This window comes from Penicillium nucicola (genome assembly GCF_028828085.1).
Source record: "Penicillium nucicola strain IBT 29836 chromosome Unknown utg000003l, whole genome shotgun sequence".
Lineage (NCBI taxonomy): Eukaryota > Fungi > Ascomycota > Eurotiomycetes > Eurotiales > Aspergillaceae > Penicillium > Penicillium nucicola.
Genome location: NW_026643127.1, coordinates 1,143,944 through 1,161,503, shown reverse-complemented (window position 1 = coordinate 1,161,503; position 17,560 = coordinate 1,143,944). Strand labels below are relative to the sequence as shown.

At 48.6% G+C, this 17,560-nt stretch overlaps 7 protein-coding genes across 7 annotated transcripts; 3 read left to right on the top strand and 4 right to left on the bottom strand.

Moving 5' to 3' along the window:
* Positions 1–768: 768 nt before the first annotated feature.
* N7511_004015 (uncharacterized protein) lies at positions 769–2,844 on the bottom strand (the record flags this gene model as incomplete). The annotated part of the gene is made up of 4 exons (XM_057126440.1): positions 769–908; positions 961–1,228; positions 1,285–2,740; positions 2,840–2,844. The coding sequence occupies 4 exons, from the start codon at positions 2,842–2,844 to the stop codon at positions 769–771; spliced, it is 1,869 nt and encodes a 622-aa protein (XP_056985330.1).
* A 657-nt stretch (positions 2,845–3,501) lies between these two features.
* Positions 3,502–4,539, bottom strand: N7511_004014 (uncharacterized protein; the record flags this gene model as incomplete). Its single annotated transcript, XM_057126439.1, has 4 exons — positions 3,502–3,684; positions 3,740–3,865; positions 3,914–4,120; positions 4,174–4,539. 4 exons carry the CDS (start codon positions 4,537–4,539, stop codon positions 3,502–3,504), a joined length of 882 nt encoding a protein of 293 aa, XP_056985329.1.
* A 363-nt stretch (positions 4,540–4,902) lies between these two features.
* N7511_004013 (putative AP-3 complex subunit delta) lies at positions 4,903–7,957 on the top strand (the record flags this gene model as incomplete). Its single annotated transcript, XM_057126438.1, has 5 exons — positions 4,903–5,020; positions 5,077–5,273; positions 5,328–5,711; positions 5,766–5,994; positions 6,045–7,957. Coding segments are annotated over 5 exons (2,841 nt in total), but the record flags the coding sequence as incomplete, so codon positions are not given.
* A 280-nt stretch (positions 7,958–8,237) lies between these two features.
* N7511_004012 (RAMP4 family protein) lies at positions 8,238–8,580 on the bottom strand (the record flags this gene model as incomplete). Its single annotated transcript, XM_057126437.1, has 3 exons — positions 8,238–8,344; positions 8,396–8,525; positions 8,578–8,580. 3 exons carry the CDS (start codon positions 8,578–8,580, stop codon positions 8,238–8,240), a joined length of 240 nt encoding a protein of 79 aa, XP_056985327.1.
* A 603-nt stretch (positions 8,581–9,183) lies between these two features.
* On the bottom strand, positions 9,184–12,826 carry N7511_004011 (SacI domain and endonuclease/exonuclease/phosphatase family protein; the record flags this gene model as incomplete). The annotated part of the gene is made up of 7 exons (XM_057126436.1): positions 9,184–9,623; positions 9,676–10,007; positions 10,058–10,167; positions 10,215–10,514; positions 10,567–12,205; positions 12,261–12,456; positions 12,514–12,826. The coding sequence occupies 7 exons, from the start codon at positions 12,824–12,826 to the stop codon at positions 9,184–9,186; spliced, it is 3,330 nt and encodes a 1,109-aa protein (XP_056985326.1).
* Positions 12,827–13,176: 350 nt separating this feature from the next.
* pxr1 (telomerase inhibitor/ribosome biogenesis protein PXR1) lies at positions 13,177–14,186 on the top strand (the record flags this gene model as incomplete). The annotated part of the gene is made up of 3 exons (XM_057126435.1): positions 13,177–13,199; positions 13,250–14,111; positions 14,166–14,186. 3 exons carry the CDS (start codon positions 13,177–13,179, stop codon positions 14,184–14,186), a joined length of 906 nt encoding a protein of 301 aa, XP_056985325.1.
* A 553-nt stretch (positions 14,187–14,739) lies between these two features.
* N7511_004009 (putative C6 transcription factor) lies at positions 14,740–16,785 on the top strand (the record flags this gene model as incomplete). Its single annotated transcript, XM_057126434.1, has 1 exon — positions 14,740–16,785. The coding sequence occupies one exon, from the start codon at positions 14,740–14,742 to the stop codon at positions 16,783–16,785; it is 2,046 nt and encodes a 681-aa protein (XP_056985324.1).
* Between the last annotated feature and the right edge of the window lie 775 nt (positions 16,786–17,560).

The window sequence follows — 17,560 nt, the reverse complement described above, 5'->3', positions numbered from 1 at the left end:
GTTATCCGATGCACCGTGAGTTTATGCAGTAAGCAATTCCCTCGAATGCAATTAGTACAATAATATTAACGTTGAGGTATGATCATGTACTAGAGAAACTCGTGGTCAAATCACACTTAAACTATAGGTATGAGAGGATTTGTCCGTTGGGACAGTGGTATCAGGCTCTACAATATATATTTTTTAAACTATTCCACAAAATTTCTTCATCAAACTACGCAGCGTCCAAGTTGAAGATCTCGATTTGCTCAAATTTTCAATCACTTTCTTATAGCGTTAATACAAAAAGTACTCTAACTATTCTATCACAACCTACAAATATATAACCTCAATAGAAAGTATGCCCTATTGGTACACAAACAGAGTCTCAAAGAGGCAATAGTCACACATTTAATATATAAATAAGAAAGCAGGGGAACAGAGCATTTGCTACTATATATGAACCCGCCACTAGCAGCACTAGTTTCACGGAAAATTAGGGTAATAGGTGTGTGGAAAAGCAAACGTGAAACAAGAAGTGCGAAGAGGTAGCCCCGACAGCGAGACCATCACCACTTAAAACATAAACAGAAGTGAAGTGGATTGATTGATCATCTATAACATGATCAGGTACGACAAGAGTAGTTCCCTCCGCACAGCATATCCTTGATGCTTGACATTAACTGACCACGCATCGCCAATAGACCTACCACAATATAACCAAAACCAACAAAGAGGCGAACTGAAGCATCCACAAAGTTCAAATAGGCTAAAACGTAAATACAGTCATCACGAAGGAGGCGCAGGAGCAGGCGGTTCAGGCTTCTTTTCCACCTTGGGAGCCTGCTTCGGCCTGGCGTTACTACCTAGCATCCACATCGCGAAGCTTCCTGGCATCGGCGGATTCTTGGCTTTTGCCTTCTTATTACCTGTATCAATCTGTCAGCAGGCTGTCCAAAAGGCCATGGAAAAGGTTCTTACCCGTCTCTGCCTTCTTCTTAGGCTCTGGAGGCGCCTCCGCAGGTTTTTCGGGAGGTGGTGCCTCTGCTGGGGGAGGGTCTTCCTTTGGCTTCTCGGGAATTGGCCACATATGCATGGTGATAGACCAATCGGGCTCAATCACGGTTTCCCAGACCTGTGGAAGGATAATGTCCCCATTCGGACCAATTAGATCGTAGTGTCCATCGGCCACATGGGGACCGATCACTTCAATATGAAGAAAGGCCTGTCGAATAAGCTCCTCCATCCCCTAAAAATCAGTGTCAATGAGAAAAAAACCCCCTCATAGATGGGAAAATAACATACCTGCCATGTGGCACAAAGCTCGAATGGAAAGCTGAACTTTCTACCAACAGCGTCTTTGAACTTGATAGGCTTCTTTTTTTCGGGACCAGGCGGTGGAGGAGGTGGTTTCGCAGCTTCCGCGGCGGCGGCGGCTGCAGCCTCAGTAGCAGCAGTCGTTGCAGCAGCAGCAGCATCTGAAGCAGCAGCAGCAGCCGCCTTTTCGGCCTCCTCCTTAGCCTTAGCCGCATCCTCTGCTGCCTTGGCCTCTGCATCAGCTCGCGCAAGAGCCGCAGCTTCCGTGGCAATCTTCATGTCGTGCGCTGTCTGCGCCTCTTGCGCTGCCTTTTCAGCAGCAGCACGATCTTTGGCGTCTTGGATGGCTTTTTCTTTATCCTCGCGGTCTTTGCGATCATTGATAATCAACTGTTCTAGCCGGGCGATCGCTTCATCTTTAGCTATTTCAGCGGGGGTAGGAGCTGGCGGCGGCGGCGGCGGCGCTGGAGCCGGGGCTGGTTCTGGCGGTGGTGCTGGCGCTGGAGCTGGCGGGGCAGGTGGAGGTGGGGAAGGCTTTCGTTCCACTGGTGCCGGAGGGGAGGATATTTGGGGGTAAGGAACTGGCCAAAAAGGAGAAGGCATCATGCCCGGCATCGATGCCCCAAAGTAGTTGGGATCTCGATAATAACCGGCTTGTCCATACGCCATCAACTCATGGGAAGGGAAAGGAGGTGCCCCATAAGGGCCTGGGGCGCCATGGGGCGCCATGGGGTGTGGCATATGTGCCTGGGGATTGTGTAGATCATTTCGCGGCTGATGTGGCTGGCGAGGCATATGCCGTTGTTGGGGTTGATCTGGGAAGTAGGGATGCATAGGAGCGCCATGGGAGTGTGGATATTGAGGGTTATACCCGTAGGGCGAATGAGCCCCATAATGGGGTTGCGCGGCTTGGTTAGGATGACCGATTCTCATCAGATCAGAGGTGCCTTGGGGGTTGGGATGCGCAAAAGGCGGATGAACATGCGCAGGCGGGTAGGGATTGTAAGATTGACCAGAGGACTGGCTATGAGCATAAGCAGGGGGAGTTGTTGTTGGGGGCCATCCCCTCCGATTGGGTGGTGGTTGGTCAAAGTGAGCAGTTGTATATTCTTCCAAATCCCCACTATCAGGAGAATCGGGGGATTGCTGTCTTCGGCCTCGAGAGGCGTACGGGTCGCGTTCTGGAATCATACGTCGGGGTGTTGGGCGACGGCCCGAAGCGGAGTGTGAACCGTGGGTCGGGCGGCTGCGTGAAGTTCTTGGTCGGGAGGCTGAATCAGACGATTTCAATTCATGCGGATAAGGCAAATGCGCCCACTCATCATAGTCCTCCTGGTAGTCATGGCTTCCATCTGAGGGTGCCGACACATGTACACCAGACGAGTCTTCGTCGGAGAAAGAGTGATCCGAGCCGTGCGGGTCTGGATCAATCGAGATACTGAGCCTGTAGAAGGGGGAAGAAAGAGATCAGAAAGGGGAAAGTCAGGGAGTTAGGGAGTTAAGGGGGGGGGGGGGAAGGAAGTAGTAGAGGGTCAAAACACACGTCATAGAGACCAGAAGCGGGGGAATAACACTTCTTATATAGAGATCGAAGTCCTCTCTCTCTCTGTCGCATGCGCGAAGTGAGGAGGGAATATCCCAAGAGAGATGAAACCAGTGAGAATGGTGGGGAGGGTAAAAGGAATCAAGACGCGGGGGGTTTGCGCATTGACGTGTTTTTTTTTTTTCTTCCTCTTCACCCCGCTAGATTGAAGAGTCGATAGTCGATAGTAGTGGGTATTGAATAGGTCGTCAGTTAGATCGTAGATCACTTAAAAAAGTAGATCAAGTAGACCAAGCAGTGAAATAGCCAAATAGACAGGGAGTCGGAAGAGGGAAAAAAAGAAAAGAAAAGGAACACAGTAAGGCGATTTAAGCCAGGGTATCATGCAGAAAGTAAAGAAAAGGAAGAAAGGGAAAATAAGGGCTTTTTGAGGAATGTGACAGCCCGTTGGGCATTGAGTGTATGTGTGTGCGTGTGTGTGTGTGTGTTTGGCTCTTCCTGTGCCCAAACTGCCCAATTTAGTCTCTCAGCCCCCTCATGTGCATATTCTATATGTGTATGTATCTAATACCCTAGAAATAGGAAGGGAACCGCATGTCTGCATGGATCTAGAATCTAGGAACAATTCACCCGGGGCTGGAATATTATCGTATTAATCTCTCTTAAAATCGATTCAGTAGTTCTTTGGCTGCAATCAGCTCACTGCGGCTGGATGCCCAATGTTGCTCATCGACGGATCGTGACTTGACAATCTCGCCCAACTTGAGTAAACCAAATGCCTTTAGACGCTCCAGGGTTTGCTTGGGTATAGATCCATCGGATTTCTCTAGCATCCGGGATGAAGCCTGCGGGCCATTAGTGGGGAAAAAAAGAATTGATCTCCATAGTTCCTCGACTTACCAATGTTAACCCGTAGAACCCCCGCAAGTAGTCGTCGCAAAGCTCAATACTTCGAGAGAAGTGTTGCACCGACCTTTGCAATGCCTCCCCATCGATGTATAACAGCTCACCTAGCCGGGCATGGATCTGGCATCAGTCAGTGAGATGACTCGGAGCTTATGTTGGGTGTCATACATTCCAAGAGTTAGGCGCAATGAGCAGGGCCTCCTCAAGGCTAAAGATAGCCTGGGAACTCAACCCCTGTGACTGGTATAAGTCTGCCAGTTCACACCAGGCTTCCGCGTCAGTGGGAATGGCATCGAGAAGTTCAATAAGAGCCGAGATTGCGTCAGATGATCGGTTGAGCGACCGTAGCAGCGCAACCCGGCGCTTCAGAATAGGCTGACATATTTGGTCAGCTGGAGAACCGAAAAAGAAATCATCGGCATACTGACTACATTGACTGGACTTTGCGATAGAATTTGATCGTATTCCTGCAAGCACTTCTCTAGTGCCGAATGATCCTTGGCGGTTGCTTCTTCAAACAGCCCTCTTAATCCCATGATTCTTTCATTGGATGGTCCAAATCGAAGGCTGAGGCGATTGAGACAGGCTTGAGCGGACCCGTCATCTCCCGTTCGGAGACAAGCCAGTAGCAGTTGTTCTATCCGTGCATAATCCTCTGCGGTATCTGCAGACGCGGTGGAGGATTTGGACGGAGACTCCTGGCCAAGGATTGTAGGTGCTTGTTGAGCAAGATGAAGAGCGGAGATCAGATCCGACCCATTGATATTGTGGGCGTCGGAGATGGAACCTGCCATGATCAGTAGAAAAATAAACGATATCTCTGAGGATGTTGAGAAAGATACAGTGTCAAGAGGACCGCCTCGGAGCTAAGGTGAGGTCCCGTGATTCTTATCGCGATTCCCCAACTCCCCCCGCGGAGCTCTGTTGCTTGCACCTCTCTCTTCCTCTCGTCTTTCTTCATCTTTGTAGGGGCTGATATGGTAGTCCCTACAGCCATGTGCCTTTTCAAGAAATAGAACAAATCTCTCCTCATTACCCTTGCCTCCTTTTCGACAGTACTCCCCTACCGCGGTCTGCAACGAACAACATAATGTGGGCACCCGCGCATCCGACGAACCAGCTGGGTTTTGATATTCTAATACTGAAGGAAATATAGGTTTGAAAAGTCCCTCTACGACCTCATCAAAGGCCTTCGAGGCCATAAAGGAGGAGAAAATGAATACATTCAAAATTGCTTGCGTGAATGCAAGGCGGAGATCAAAACGCAAGACATGGGTACACTCCAGGACCTCTTTAGTAAGATGGAAACAGAATGCTGACAACCAAACTAGATAAAAAGGCCACAGCTCTTTTGAAGCTCATATATCTCGAAATGTTTGGTTACGACATGTCTTGGGCATCCTTCCATGTTCTGGAAGTGATGTCGTCCGCCAAATACCTCCAGAAAAGAGTCGGTTATCTCGGAGCTGTACAAAGCTTTCGACCAGATACGGAAGTTTTGATGCTAGCGACAAATCTGCTGAAGAAAGTTTGTGCTTTGTTCCCCTAACCTTACAACGAGCACAACTAATAATATGACTAGGACATTGTCAACTCTAGCATCTCTAATATGTCCCTCCCTCTGGTTGCATTGCCGCACATCATCACGCCCTCTCTGGCAATGTCTCTACTTCCTGACGTACTGTCTCGCCTTTCACATTCGAATCCCGTGGTACGCAAGAAATCAATTGTATGCCTTTATAGGCTTGCCTTGGTCTACCCCGAAGCCTTAAAGCTGGCTTGGCCCAAGATCAAAGACCATCTGATGGACAACCAAGAAGATAGCAGTGTCACCACGGCGGCAATCAACGTTGTGTGTGAGCTTGGCTGGAGACGGCCTCATGACTTCCTCCCGTTAGCGCCCCGATTCTTTGAACTTCTTGTGGATAGCGGCAATAATTGGATGGCTATCAAGATCATCAAACTAGTGAGTTCTACCAGCAATCAAATTAGAAAATTTCCCGTCTCTGACTATGAATAGTTTGCAACCCTGACCCCGCTGGAACCCCGGCTGACTCGCAAGCTTCTGCGACCATTGACCAATATCATTCAAACCACTTCTGCAATGTCCTTACTTTATGAATGCATCAATGGTATCATACAGGGAGGGATATTGGATGGAGAGGATAGTCTTCAAGAAAGGGACGAAGTTGCTACTCTCTGTGTTGGGAAATTGCGTGGTATGATAGTCATGGATGCTGACCCAAATCGTGAGTTTCTGTCTGTTCTTATAAAAACATTGTTACTGATCCACCTGAAGTCAAATATGTTGCGCTTCTTGCATTGAACCGCATTGTCGCTACGCATCCAACTCTAGTTTCCATGCAACAAGACGTCATTATGGACTGCCTAGATGACGCAGATGTCTCTATTCGATTGCAGGCATTGGAACTTGCAGTTGGAATGGTTGATAGCGACTCTTTACAACTCGTTGTCAATCGTCTACTAGATCAGCTGCGACGAGCCTCGATGTCTGCGAATGAAACTCTTCAGTCGGCCCATGCAGAAATCGAGGATCCTACTGAAGGTTTCCCAGGCGATGAGCCCAAGGTCGACACCTTGATTTTATGGCCCAGCGACTATCAGACCGAAGTTGTCCACCGAATTTTAGATCTGTGTTCACAGAACAATTACTCTGAACTGGTTGATTTTGAGTGGTACGTCGCCGTGTTGGTACAATTAGTCGGTCTCATCCCACCCCCCGAATCCGAAGAACTAGCAGACCAAGAATCCATGACCAATGCAAGAATGAACGCCGCACTCCGAATTGGAACAGAAATTCGCAATGTTGCCGTGCGTGTCAAAGGAGTACGCCTAGAGGCGACAAGAGCCGCCGAGTCACTTATGTTTGTGGATACTAGGTCTCATTTCTTCCCCGTCGGTTCAACTATTGGCGATGGTGTCTTAGGACCCATCGCTTGGGTACTTGGTGAATATGCAGAATATCTCTTGTCGCCTTCGCGGACCCTGCAGTCTTTGATTGACGGCTCCAATGTGTCGCTTCCCCCGAGAACCATCTCTCTCTCCCTACAAGCTATTCCAAAGGTTTTTATTCGAGCCAGCCAGGATGGCGCACCAGGTGAAACTTGGAAGAGTGAAGTGTCACTTTTGCTTGCTCGGGTCGTGGAATTCCTTGAGGCTCTAGCAGCCCACCCCGATCTGGACGTCCAAGAAAGGGCCATCGAATTTTTGGAAGTTCTTCGATTGGCAGCCGAGGCGTTGCGCTCTGAAAGGCAAGAAGTCCCGTATCTGCTCGCGTCAGTGATACCGGGCCTATTCAGGGGACTTGAACTCAACCCTGTTGCTGCTAGCGCTCAGAAGAAGGTTGTTCTACCGGAAAGTCTTTGTCTGGACGAGCCATTCAGCCATGATCTGCCGGGCCTTTTTCGCAATCTGGAGAGCTCGACCCATGAATTTTCGACGCGGGATGTTATACAAGACTTTTATAATATTCCGGAAACTGCGTTTACCAAGTCGACGCTTGATATTACATCAGTCGATGCTCCATCTACATCATATCAAGATTTCCCTGGCGATTCGTTAGCCGGACAAAGGAGAAAAATTGAGCGCAGAGAACGTTTCAAGGATGACCCATTTTACATTGCTCCTTCTGGCGAGTCGTCCGGTACATCGACGCCAATTCATGATATCCTCAATACATCCAATGGAGAAGGACTGGACATCGATTCCATTCCTATCGTTGACTTGAAGATAGAAGATGAACCGTCAGTCTTTGCTAATATTGACCGTTCACGGCTCCGTCGAGCACCCATGACCAAACTGGCGGTCGCTGCTGACGAGACCCTGGAGACCCAAATGAATACTTCACAGCACAAGGGTGCTACAGATGGACAACCTGCTCCTAAACGTTCTCTGCTCCAGGTCGATTCAAGCAACCTTGATCGTCTTGCTCTTTCAAAAGATTCATTCCAGTTTTCTGCCGATGAGGGAGATACCGAGATGATCAAGGCCATGCAGCAGGTTGAGGAAGTACGATTACGAATGCAACGAGCTTCAGAGCGTATCCAGCTCGATGGTACGCCAGCAGAAGGAACCCTAGTAAAGAAAAAGAAGAAAAAGGCTAAGAAGAACACGGATGAGAACCCCGCAGAGCCTTGTATTAAGAAGAAGAAGAAGAAGACCAAGGGTCCAGAGAAGGAGTCAGAGAATTGATCACCGGTCTCTTGAAGCTGGGTATTCGCATTCGCAAATGGTATTCGGCTCAGTAAAAACAAAGATAAAGATAATCAAACATGCATTATTTCAGCAGACAAGAAGTGATGTGTTGGAGCACAGTCGCTTTTCCGCCTTTGGCCGAGAGCCTCTCTCCAAACTGCTCCCTCCAACGCCGGTGTGATCAGATAGGCGGGTACCTTGACTCGAGGTCGTCTTGTTCTTGTCATGGGATAATTGATGCGGGTAATTTGGGTCTGAGATATGGGGACTAAACCCATCACCCTGTGATGCGGGTGAACATTGAGGCCACGGTGGACCAGAGCTCAGGGACAATGCGTAGGAGCTCTAAGAGAAGACCACCACAGACGACAAAGGCGAGAATCACTAGGGATTTGTTAAAAGAAGACTCTTCTTTCAGAGAAAGGACTCACATACCAACCCAGCTTGCTGATACTGGCGACTTTCCAACCTTCTTTGGCTTGACTATGGTTGGTGCTTTGCCGCGCTTCGCAGCTTCAGTCTTTGCGAACCGCTCATTCGCCTTGCGTTGTTGAGGTGTTTGTGCCTAGGTTAATGTCAATGGCTATCCACCAGGAGAATATTGCACTGGTGCTTACCATGATGTTTTGATTGGGGGTATGATTGATGAAGACAAACGTATTAGGGGTTTAAAGAGGGCATGAATGTGCCGGCAAAAAAAGGCCACGTTGTTTTTTGACACGTTGACGATTTTAAGAGGAACCCCTTAATTTATACCAATCCGCATGGCTCCAGGCATATGCAGTCATACATGATGAGGAAAAAGTGATATCCTGAAGCCTTTACACTGTGCTCATTTGCAGAGATCCCATCTCCCTGGTGTTTGTGCAACTAGGAGAAACGCGAACTATATTACAACCCTTGCCGCTATTCTTAAAAGGTACAGTAAGTAAGACTTGATTCTTCAAGCAGCATATTTTGAGTTCTACTTCCCATTGCACCGAAATAGGGCAAGGCATATATGGTGAGAGTGGCATACAACGAACAATCACGAAGTTATAGATAGAGGTCTTTGAAGGCGGCGAGATCAGGCGGAGAAGAAGGCGGTCAACAGGATGGATGACATCATCCAAATAAGAATCAATGAGTAGTTATGTAAGCGTCTGAAGCCCCCGAGGTCTATGGACATAAGTGATCAATATCCTTTGGTCTTGCGCCTAAGTAAGTCTGGCGATTGAGCGAGACTAGCCAGGAATAAGTGGTTTCCACTCAATTTGTTCACTGGCTGCGTCCTCAAGAAGATCCATGGAGCCTCCAGTGACGGGCGCATTGTCCAATGAATCCCTTTGCCATGATGTATGTTCTGATTCATTATCGATTGGGAATGTTCGGGATTTTGGTTGTGAGCTGAGTGAGAGAGGCTTGCGAGGAACAACTGGCGGTGACTTCTCGGTCACCACTCTAGGTTGAACTGACTCTGTTGGAAATTCATTCAAAGTTTCACGCCGTGGAGGAAGTACTGGTTTCCTTTCAAATTGAGCACCGTGCTCAGATTTCCAGTTCTCTCTCAATCCTGGAACCGGGGCCCAGTCAGAGCCAGTGTCCAGAGCAAAGGGATTGCTTTTGCGCTGAGGGTTTATGACAAACCCTGGGTCGGGATGTATTGTTGCTTTTACAGGTGCTCCTAGATATAAATTAGATTCCACATGCCTCAAGCCAAATCAATTGGCACTTACCATGGTCAAGCCACCATCGGTTCCGATCGGAGCTCGCTGGTGGTAGCCCTGGAGCAATAGAGACCTGTGGCACCAGTTCATCATCATCCAAATCCAATAGAGACACCGAGTCCACCAGAGAATCATTGAGCTGGCGCTGTTTATTCCCATAAATTGATCGGCGGAGCTTCTCTTTCAGCACATTATCGATGATATCAATCATACAATCAAAAGTTGCCCAAACTGGACGATGGTCAGACACTTTCAGATCGGCTGTCTGATAATGCGTTTGTCGCAGGTTTGTCCCTCTCCACAACACTCGGTCACACCATGCGGGTATACGCGCTTTCTCACTATATATTTATTAGCTGTTTCTCTTCATAAGTGCAGCGAGGTAACCCACGACGTGTCATATTGATCTTTGCCAACGTCGTACTTGTAGGTTGGGGGGAACTCAATACGGCCTTCGGAATAGAACTGGAATGCTCTCCCCGCCACCATTTGCAGATTTAACTGTCTGGCTGTTAGATATACACTTGGAAAGTGAGGGACACACTGACTTGATCATTCTCATACAGCCTGTGATAGTCTCGCTGTGAGATAAGGTCTCTCACACTCGGATTACCTAACCCAATTCGATAGTTGAAGTCGCCCAGCCAGATCACAGCGTCATGATCTTCGATCGACCGGTTCTTCTGGAAGCGCAAACCTCGGTCGATGATATCGTAGTCCCTGTTCCTTTCATCGTAGTTTGCAAAACCAGCAGCAAGGTGAGCGGTAACGAAGCAAATACTGGTGTTTGAAAATTCGAAGCGAATAGCACAGCCTCCCTTGTTGCCAGCAATTCCAGAGAGACCGGTCTGTAAAAGTTAGTAGCCGCAGAAGGACGAATAGAGAGACATATCTAATCACCTTCTTCACGCTACCTTCAACATTCTTAATGTCTTTCAGGGCATCTTCTTTCGCATAAATTAAGAGCGCAGCACCGACTAGCTGGCCACTGCGTAAGTGCACATATTTGCCAGTCCCTTTCATCTTGGAATGGGTGTTTAAGCAAGTGTGGACTGCCCTTTCCCATACCTTGCGTGTACTGGGGTCGGTGGACATAATCTGTTGCGGGCTGAGGGAGACGATCTCCTGGAATCCAACAACAAATATTGTCGGGTCATCATTAGCAGCATCTGCCTCTGGGAAAAGCCAGGGAGTGAGGTCAGTGCCTGGTCCCTCATCCCGACCGTTCACATTGAATGTGCCAACCCAGAACCGGACTTGTTTGCGCGAGGAATATTCAGATGTTCGATGATTTAATTCGTCAAGAACCAAATCGTTGGTTGGGTCGTAGAGATGCACAGGCAACTGATTTGCTAGTCTTCCAAGAAGGAGATCTATTGTTTTTTGTCTGGCCTTGTCCGTAAAGTTATTGACGTATAGTCGAGTGGCACTTTTTCGGGCATCTGCAAGCGCTCCCGCGAGTGACATCTTGCCGTGTCGTGTAAATGAAGATTTGAGGGCACCTGTTCCAGCATAGATTTTGGACAAGGCATCCCCATTGTCAGCCCAGATGGTCGAATGTCGCACTTGCATATCTCCGCTGAGCCTGCTGCCTTGATGAGACAAGAACGATTCAAACGCCATTGAACTGATAATGGTCTGGACAAGATTCGTTCTGTCTAGGCAATCTAAACAGTTGGTCCGGAAAACTCCTTCTTGCTGTAGAATAACCGAAGAGCTGTTTGCTGCATCATCTCGACTACCATTGAGGCGACCAGAATCTTCCGATAAGAAGTAGGAAAATCCATCTAATGAGTTAATAAGCTCATGTTTGATCTGGGAACTGGCTTCGTATCCAGAAGGGCCCCTTGTCTCCGCAAGGAAATCATACTCGGTCATTCGCAAGAGACTTCGACGTGGAGAAGTTCCCGCGCCTTCTTTCTGTCTGACCGAGCTTCTGCTGATATGGTCTCGAAACTTGGCTGACAGTTCTGCTTCTCCTGGCTTCAACTCACTCAGGAGGTTGACCACATGCACAGCACCATATTCTAGCTCGAGGGTTTCAAAGTGTCGATTGAATGCGTGCTGTGTTGCCTCGCTTGATCTAGTAACCTCGATTTTTTGCTGGCCTGGAATGAGACCTGGAGCCTGTTCCCAAAAGATGGGCACCGAGCCCCGTACTTGAGCATATGAGAAAGTAATACCCGGCGAAATCCACAGAATTGTTTCGGTTTCCACAAAGTTGGCAACGTTGCCATCATCGTCAATGCCTCTCGAATTGAATCTCGTACCGGCACGTCGAGAGGATTGCCGTGATATAATTGTCAACATTGATGGAAAGTTTGTTCGCACATGAGGGAGTATTGAGACAGTGGCCGGGATCTTGAGCGTACTGGCAAAGCCTCGGATGACACAGGTCAGCATTTGCGATGCATCAAGTTTTGCTTTGTCGGAGGGTGGCAAGTGACTCCGGAAAAGCAGCAGCGGATTAATCATGTAGGAGTTCCACAGCATGTCTTCATCTAAGGTGTCGATACCAAATGCCGCAGATTTATCTGCTCTATGTAACAGCCGTTAGCTTCAAATCATGTGCTATATCGGCGATCAAGCTTTACCGATCCTGCAACCGATCCGTCAGGTTGAAATCGAGACTATAGTAGAAACTCCCATCTCCCAGTAGCTTTTTCAACGCCAAGAAAGGATGGTCAGTAACCATCTCTTTGCCGTCCATCCCAGAACGCTCCTCTGCGGCGAATTGAGCCCCAGTCTCATAATCAAGGCCATACTCGTATTCTGCGCGATTCAAGCAATCTGTTGCCGATTAATATCGAGTTCAATGGCCGAAGAAGATGGATTGATCAAACTCACAGAAGCCTACGTTATCAATTCTTGACACAATTTCTCCAGGTCGCACGGTGGCTGCTTGCGAGGAGCCGGTGACCACACAGACAAACACATCTTCATTTAGAGTGACGAGGCCAAGTGTGCCATAACCAATACCCAGGGACCTGTAGCCTTTCAAGTCCGCCAAGGCCAAGTCCAAGAACTCGACCTGGCACCGGGGGCTGTCTTTTGGACCGGTATCCGTCGAGGTGTAATGAAACACTAAAGCATGATCTGACGAGACCAGCGCAATTGTGCGCTGGGGATGATCTCGACAGAGGACTTTCAGATTGGACATGATGAGAAGATCAGGCGACAAAGAGAAGCAGTGTCATCGCCAAGTCGGAAATGTCTTTATATTATTTGAGCGAGTGATATATCCCACAGAAAACAACCTTCCAAAGACTTATCCGAAGATGAAGATAGCTTTCAATTCAGTATTTCATAGATAGAAAAGAAAGAGAAAAAAACACAGCGTACAAACCGAAAACAGAATATCAATGTCGAGAAGCGCCAGTCGTCCCCGCGAGGTTGGGCTGGTTATCTTATCGATTGCTTACTCATCCGCTCCCCGGTCTCGATTTTTTTTTATCTGCAAATCTTCTTTACTAACCTCATCCTCCGTACGATTTCTTCCTCAGATTCACCATGGGTTTAGCAGGGCCACGCAAGTATGCAATCAGATTCATGTCCTTGGTTTCTTCTTCTAACCCACGAACAGGAAGACCAAGATCTCCAATGATCCAAACAACACCAATTGGACCCGCTCCACATCCGGGTTCGGTCATCGGATCATGAGTTCTCAGGGATGGAAACCTGGCAATCTTCTGGGAGCCCGAGATGCTGCCCACGCCGATCTATTGACTGCCGCCAGCGCTTCCCATATCAAAGTTACACTCAAGGATGACACCCTTGGACTGGGCGCCCGCATCGGCCGCGACCCTATGGAGCCTACAGGCCTTGACGCCTTCAAGGGCCTACTCGGTCGCCTGAACGGCAAAAGTGATGTGGAATTGAAGAAAGAGGAACGAAAGCGGGACGACGTCAGACTGGCTCGATATGCAGCCCTCAAGTTCCCAGAGGTGCGATTCGTCAGTGCGGGACTATTGGCGCAGGAGCCGGAGCCGGAGTCTGATATCGCACCTCCGATTCCGAAGGAGAATGCCCTCACAAAATCAAACGCGGGCAAAGAATCCAGCGAAAGTTCTGATTCTAGCTCGAGCGAGTCGGATGCTCCAGCACGCAAGTCGAAGAAGTCCAAATCTAAATCCAAGTCCAAATCGAAGAAAGACCGTTCAGGTGCTGAAGACACGGATCACACAACGTCAAGCTCGGAGTTGAAGAAGGAAAAGAAGGAAAAGAAAGATAAGAAAGATAAGAAGGAGAAGAAGGAAAAGAAGAAGTCCAAGAAGAGAAAGGCTGATGATGAGCCGACTGAATCTTCGGATCAGATTTCTGCACCAAAAGTCAAAGCGACACCAACAGTATCAGGAGAGAGGCGGCCTATCGGACGCAATGTATTCCGGTCACGCTACATTGCCCAGAAAAAGATGGCATTGATGGACGACAAGTCTCTCAACGAGGTAAGGTTCATTTTGCTCAGATTTCTATTGTGGTTTACTAACGAATTCACTTAGATCTTCATGGTCAAAGCATAGAATTATGTCTATCTGCTTCTGAAGCGCATCGGTAATAGACCTTGGAGTTTTGAGGCGTTTCTATTATACATTTCCCCCATATATATCCTGTTCAATGAATCGAAAACATGACATTTCCATGCCGTTCAACACCGTAAACCTTTATAGAGACCCCTAGTGCCCGCATTGGAGATGCTGAGTCATCTCCCAGAGTCCGGGGAAAGCAGACACCCTCCCTCCTTCAACGTTAATTCTTAAACTCGCATCACCAGAGTAATGATTTGACTCCAGTACTCTTATCTCGGTCTAGGCCCCATACGACGTGTTTCGATGAATACCACTACTTCAAACGCCTGAGCCTTTTTTCACATGTGCGATCGAGATGCCTCGAGCAAGCAACACTCCGGGAGCTCGGCTCCGGTGTCGACGAGCCTGCGACAGTTGCAAACGGCGGAAACAGAAGTGCAACGGCGAGCAACCATGCACAATATGTGTACAGCGGCGGAAGGAATCAGAGTGCCATTTTTCTGATCGGCCTGCACGTACACTGAAGCCCGACGTTAAAGACTCGACAATGTTGCTTAGTGAGCGCATGATACCATCGCCGCAAAGGGAGACGGCTATGGATCGACTGTTGAATTCGCTAGAAGATCGTGGAAGGGACCTGGAGCATCAGGCTAAGGACGAGAAAGAGGGGACGGCCCCAGTTCCCAAAGTGGCCAGACTTCTTCGCGATGGCCAAGGAAAATTTATGTATATTGGTGATTCAGCAAGTCTGTCTTTCTTACAGAGTGTGCGCCGTGTTGTTACTTCTTCAATTGGCCGATGCGAGTTCACCGAAGATAATTCGCGACATTCCATGCTCGAAGCTTTTCAGAACAACCCAAGCTCTCAGCAACCTGGGCCTCTCGTGACGCCTCCGAGTGACAACGAGGCTCATAGGCTAGCTCACCAATTTGTGCTTGCCACGAGCCCTCTACTGGATTTGTTCGACCTGAAAGAGTTCCACCCGCGACTTGCCAGCTGGGTTGCAAATCCCTCAGGCGATGAAGACACTGTCAGTTCGATTTTCTATCTGGTACTTGCTATTGGAGCCCAAGTTTCCGAGATAGACCAAAGCTTGGCGGAACAATACTTTGGCAGTGGTCGTCAATTGGCGTTCTCTGCCTTCCAGGAAACCCCGAGCATCTCCACTATACAATCATACATTTTGGTTTCCATGTACATGCTCGGTGCCTGCAGACGTAATGGCGCATTCATGAACCTTGGAATTGCTTTGCGTGCTGCTTACGCTGTGGGAATTCACCGGAAAGACGCAAACGCACTGTTCTGTGGGCGCGAACAACGGGCGAGGGAGCGAGTCTGGAAGAGTCTCCGTATGATGGATCTTTTCCTCAGTGCCTCCTTAGGCCGGCCTCCCGCGACGTCTGACTATGACTATGACATCCGCGATGATGTTCTTGTGTCAGAAGAATCACAGGCACTTCAGACACCCGAAAAGCAGCTCTCCATTGCAGTTATCTCACTGTGTCGAATCTTCGAACGAATTCTGACGGATGTCTATATGAAACAAGTGATCTCGATCAATGTTGCAGAGAATATCTCGAATCAGCATCGGGCCTGGGTTCGGACCCTGCCAACAATTCTCAAGATGCAGACCGAAACCCTTGAAAACAAGACCATGGAAAGCAGTCTAGCTGCGGCCCATGTATTCGGGTCATACTACTGGTCAATAATCTTGCTGACTCGGCCATTTCTCATTTACCGCGTTGCTCAATATGTCAAGGGCAAAGTCGATCCATCTTCCACCCCCGAGACTCGAAATGGGAGTTCTCGTATTGCACTGTTCGCCGATGCATGTGTCTATTCAGCACTGCGAGGCTTGGACGTGGTCGATGATCTCAGCCACTATGATGCCCTCCCACGACGGCTACCATTCCTGATCAACTCTGTCTTCAACTCCGTCATTGTGCTCGGCGCAGCTTTTTTTGCCGACTACGACAACCTTCTCCCATTAGATGAGGGGATAAATAAGGCCGAGCGGTTCCTAGGGCTGTTCGTGCCGCATGATCCTCATGCCTGTCGCTTTTTTCAGATCATCAAGTACCTCCGTGGAGCCGTGAGCGAGTATGTCTCACGACGAAATAGACAATGGATGGATCGCCGCAGTAAGCAAGTGGACCAACTTTTCGGCCAAGTCGGTGGTGGCGAAGATCCTAGCTCTCTGACGGGGGCCGGTCGTGATATTCCTGGCCGACTGAATAGCGGCCCACCCTCAGTAGCGGTGCCTTCTCCAATCTCCCCGGGCAAACTGGCTGGTAGCACACCATCCTCTCTTCTTGCCCCGCAGCCGCAACAGTTTTCTGCTAGTGATGATGTATGGGAAGCCCTCTGCAATGGTACGAATGATGCTACTGCTTTGTCATATGATGCAGCAATATCCGCTTTGACTACTTCTGGGATTCCCGTGGGTTGCTCTCCTGGAGGAACCATTCCGTCAGGACAACAAGCTGTGTCTGGTGGCCCATCTCCTCTCTCTGATGTGATTTTCCCAGACAATGGCCTGCTGTACATAGCTGAGGACCTTCCGAATTTCGGTATCTGGCCAGAAGAGCCGTGATTGAAAAGGGACCGAGGAGCCCTGTTTTGTCATTTGAAATGCGTTTCGTTGGAAGCAAACATACTAACACCGCTTATTGTTTCACTCTTATAAGAGGCGGATGAACTTTATGACGCAATGACCCCTTTCATTTTGCCTTTTTTGGTTACTGTCTCATAAAGGAGTACCCATCACTATATACCCTGGAGCTGATAGGTTTACTGCACACGTACTTGTCTAACCAGTTTTTCAGCACCCTGATTGTGACCGTTTAGGCCTTCACTGGAGTTTATCCTGCAAGCTGAACTCATCTCCAGTAACAGCAGCGTCTTTCCCTAGTGACTTGCGAGTCAGGTCTCTGTTTACGACGCAGACAAGTAATGCCGAAGATGGAAGACGAAACCTCAACTGAATGATAATTGTTTAATCCACTACGCCTGCATTACAGATACATAAATTACCAAACGCCGGAATAGTTGGGACAAAGAAAAGTTGCTACCGCAAATGCTGCTAACATGTTAACGGATTATGTATGAACTGATGAAGGAGAAAAAGATCAAAATGACCTATACAAGTAGCACAAAAGAAAAGAGGAACCAGGAAAGAGAGAAACATCCACACAATGCGCGTCATCATTAATGGGAATTATATGACAGGAGGCTAGGCATCGAGAAATGTGGGACGGGAGAGGCATACCCATATCTGAGGAGGAACACAAGGGGAGAGATATGATGCTTTGCTCCATGCGAAACTTCCGTAGTTCTGTAGGGGAGTAGAATGATCTGTGTCGTGACAT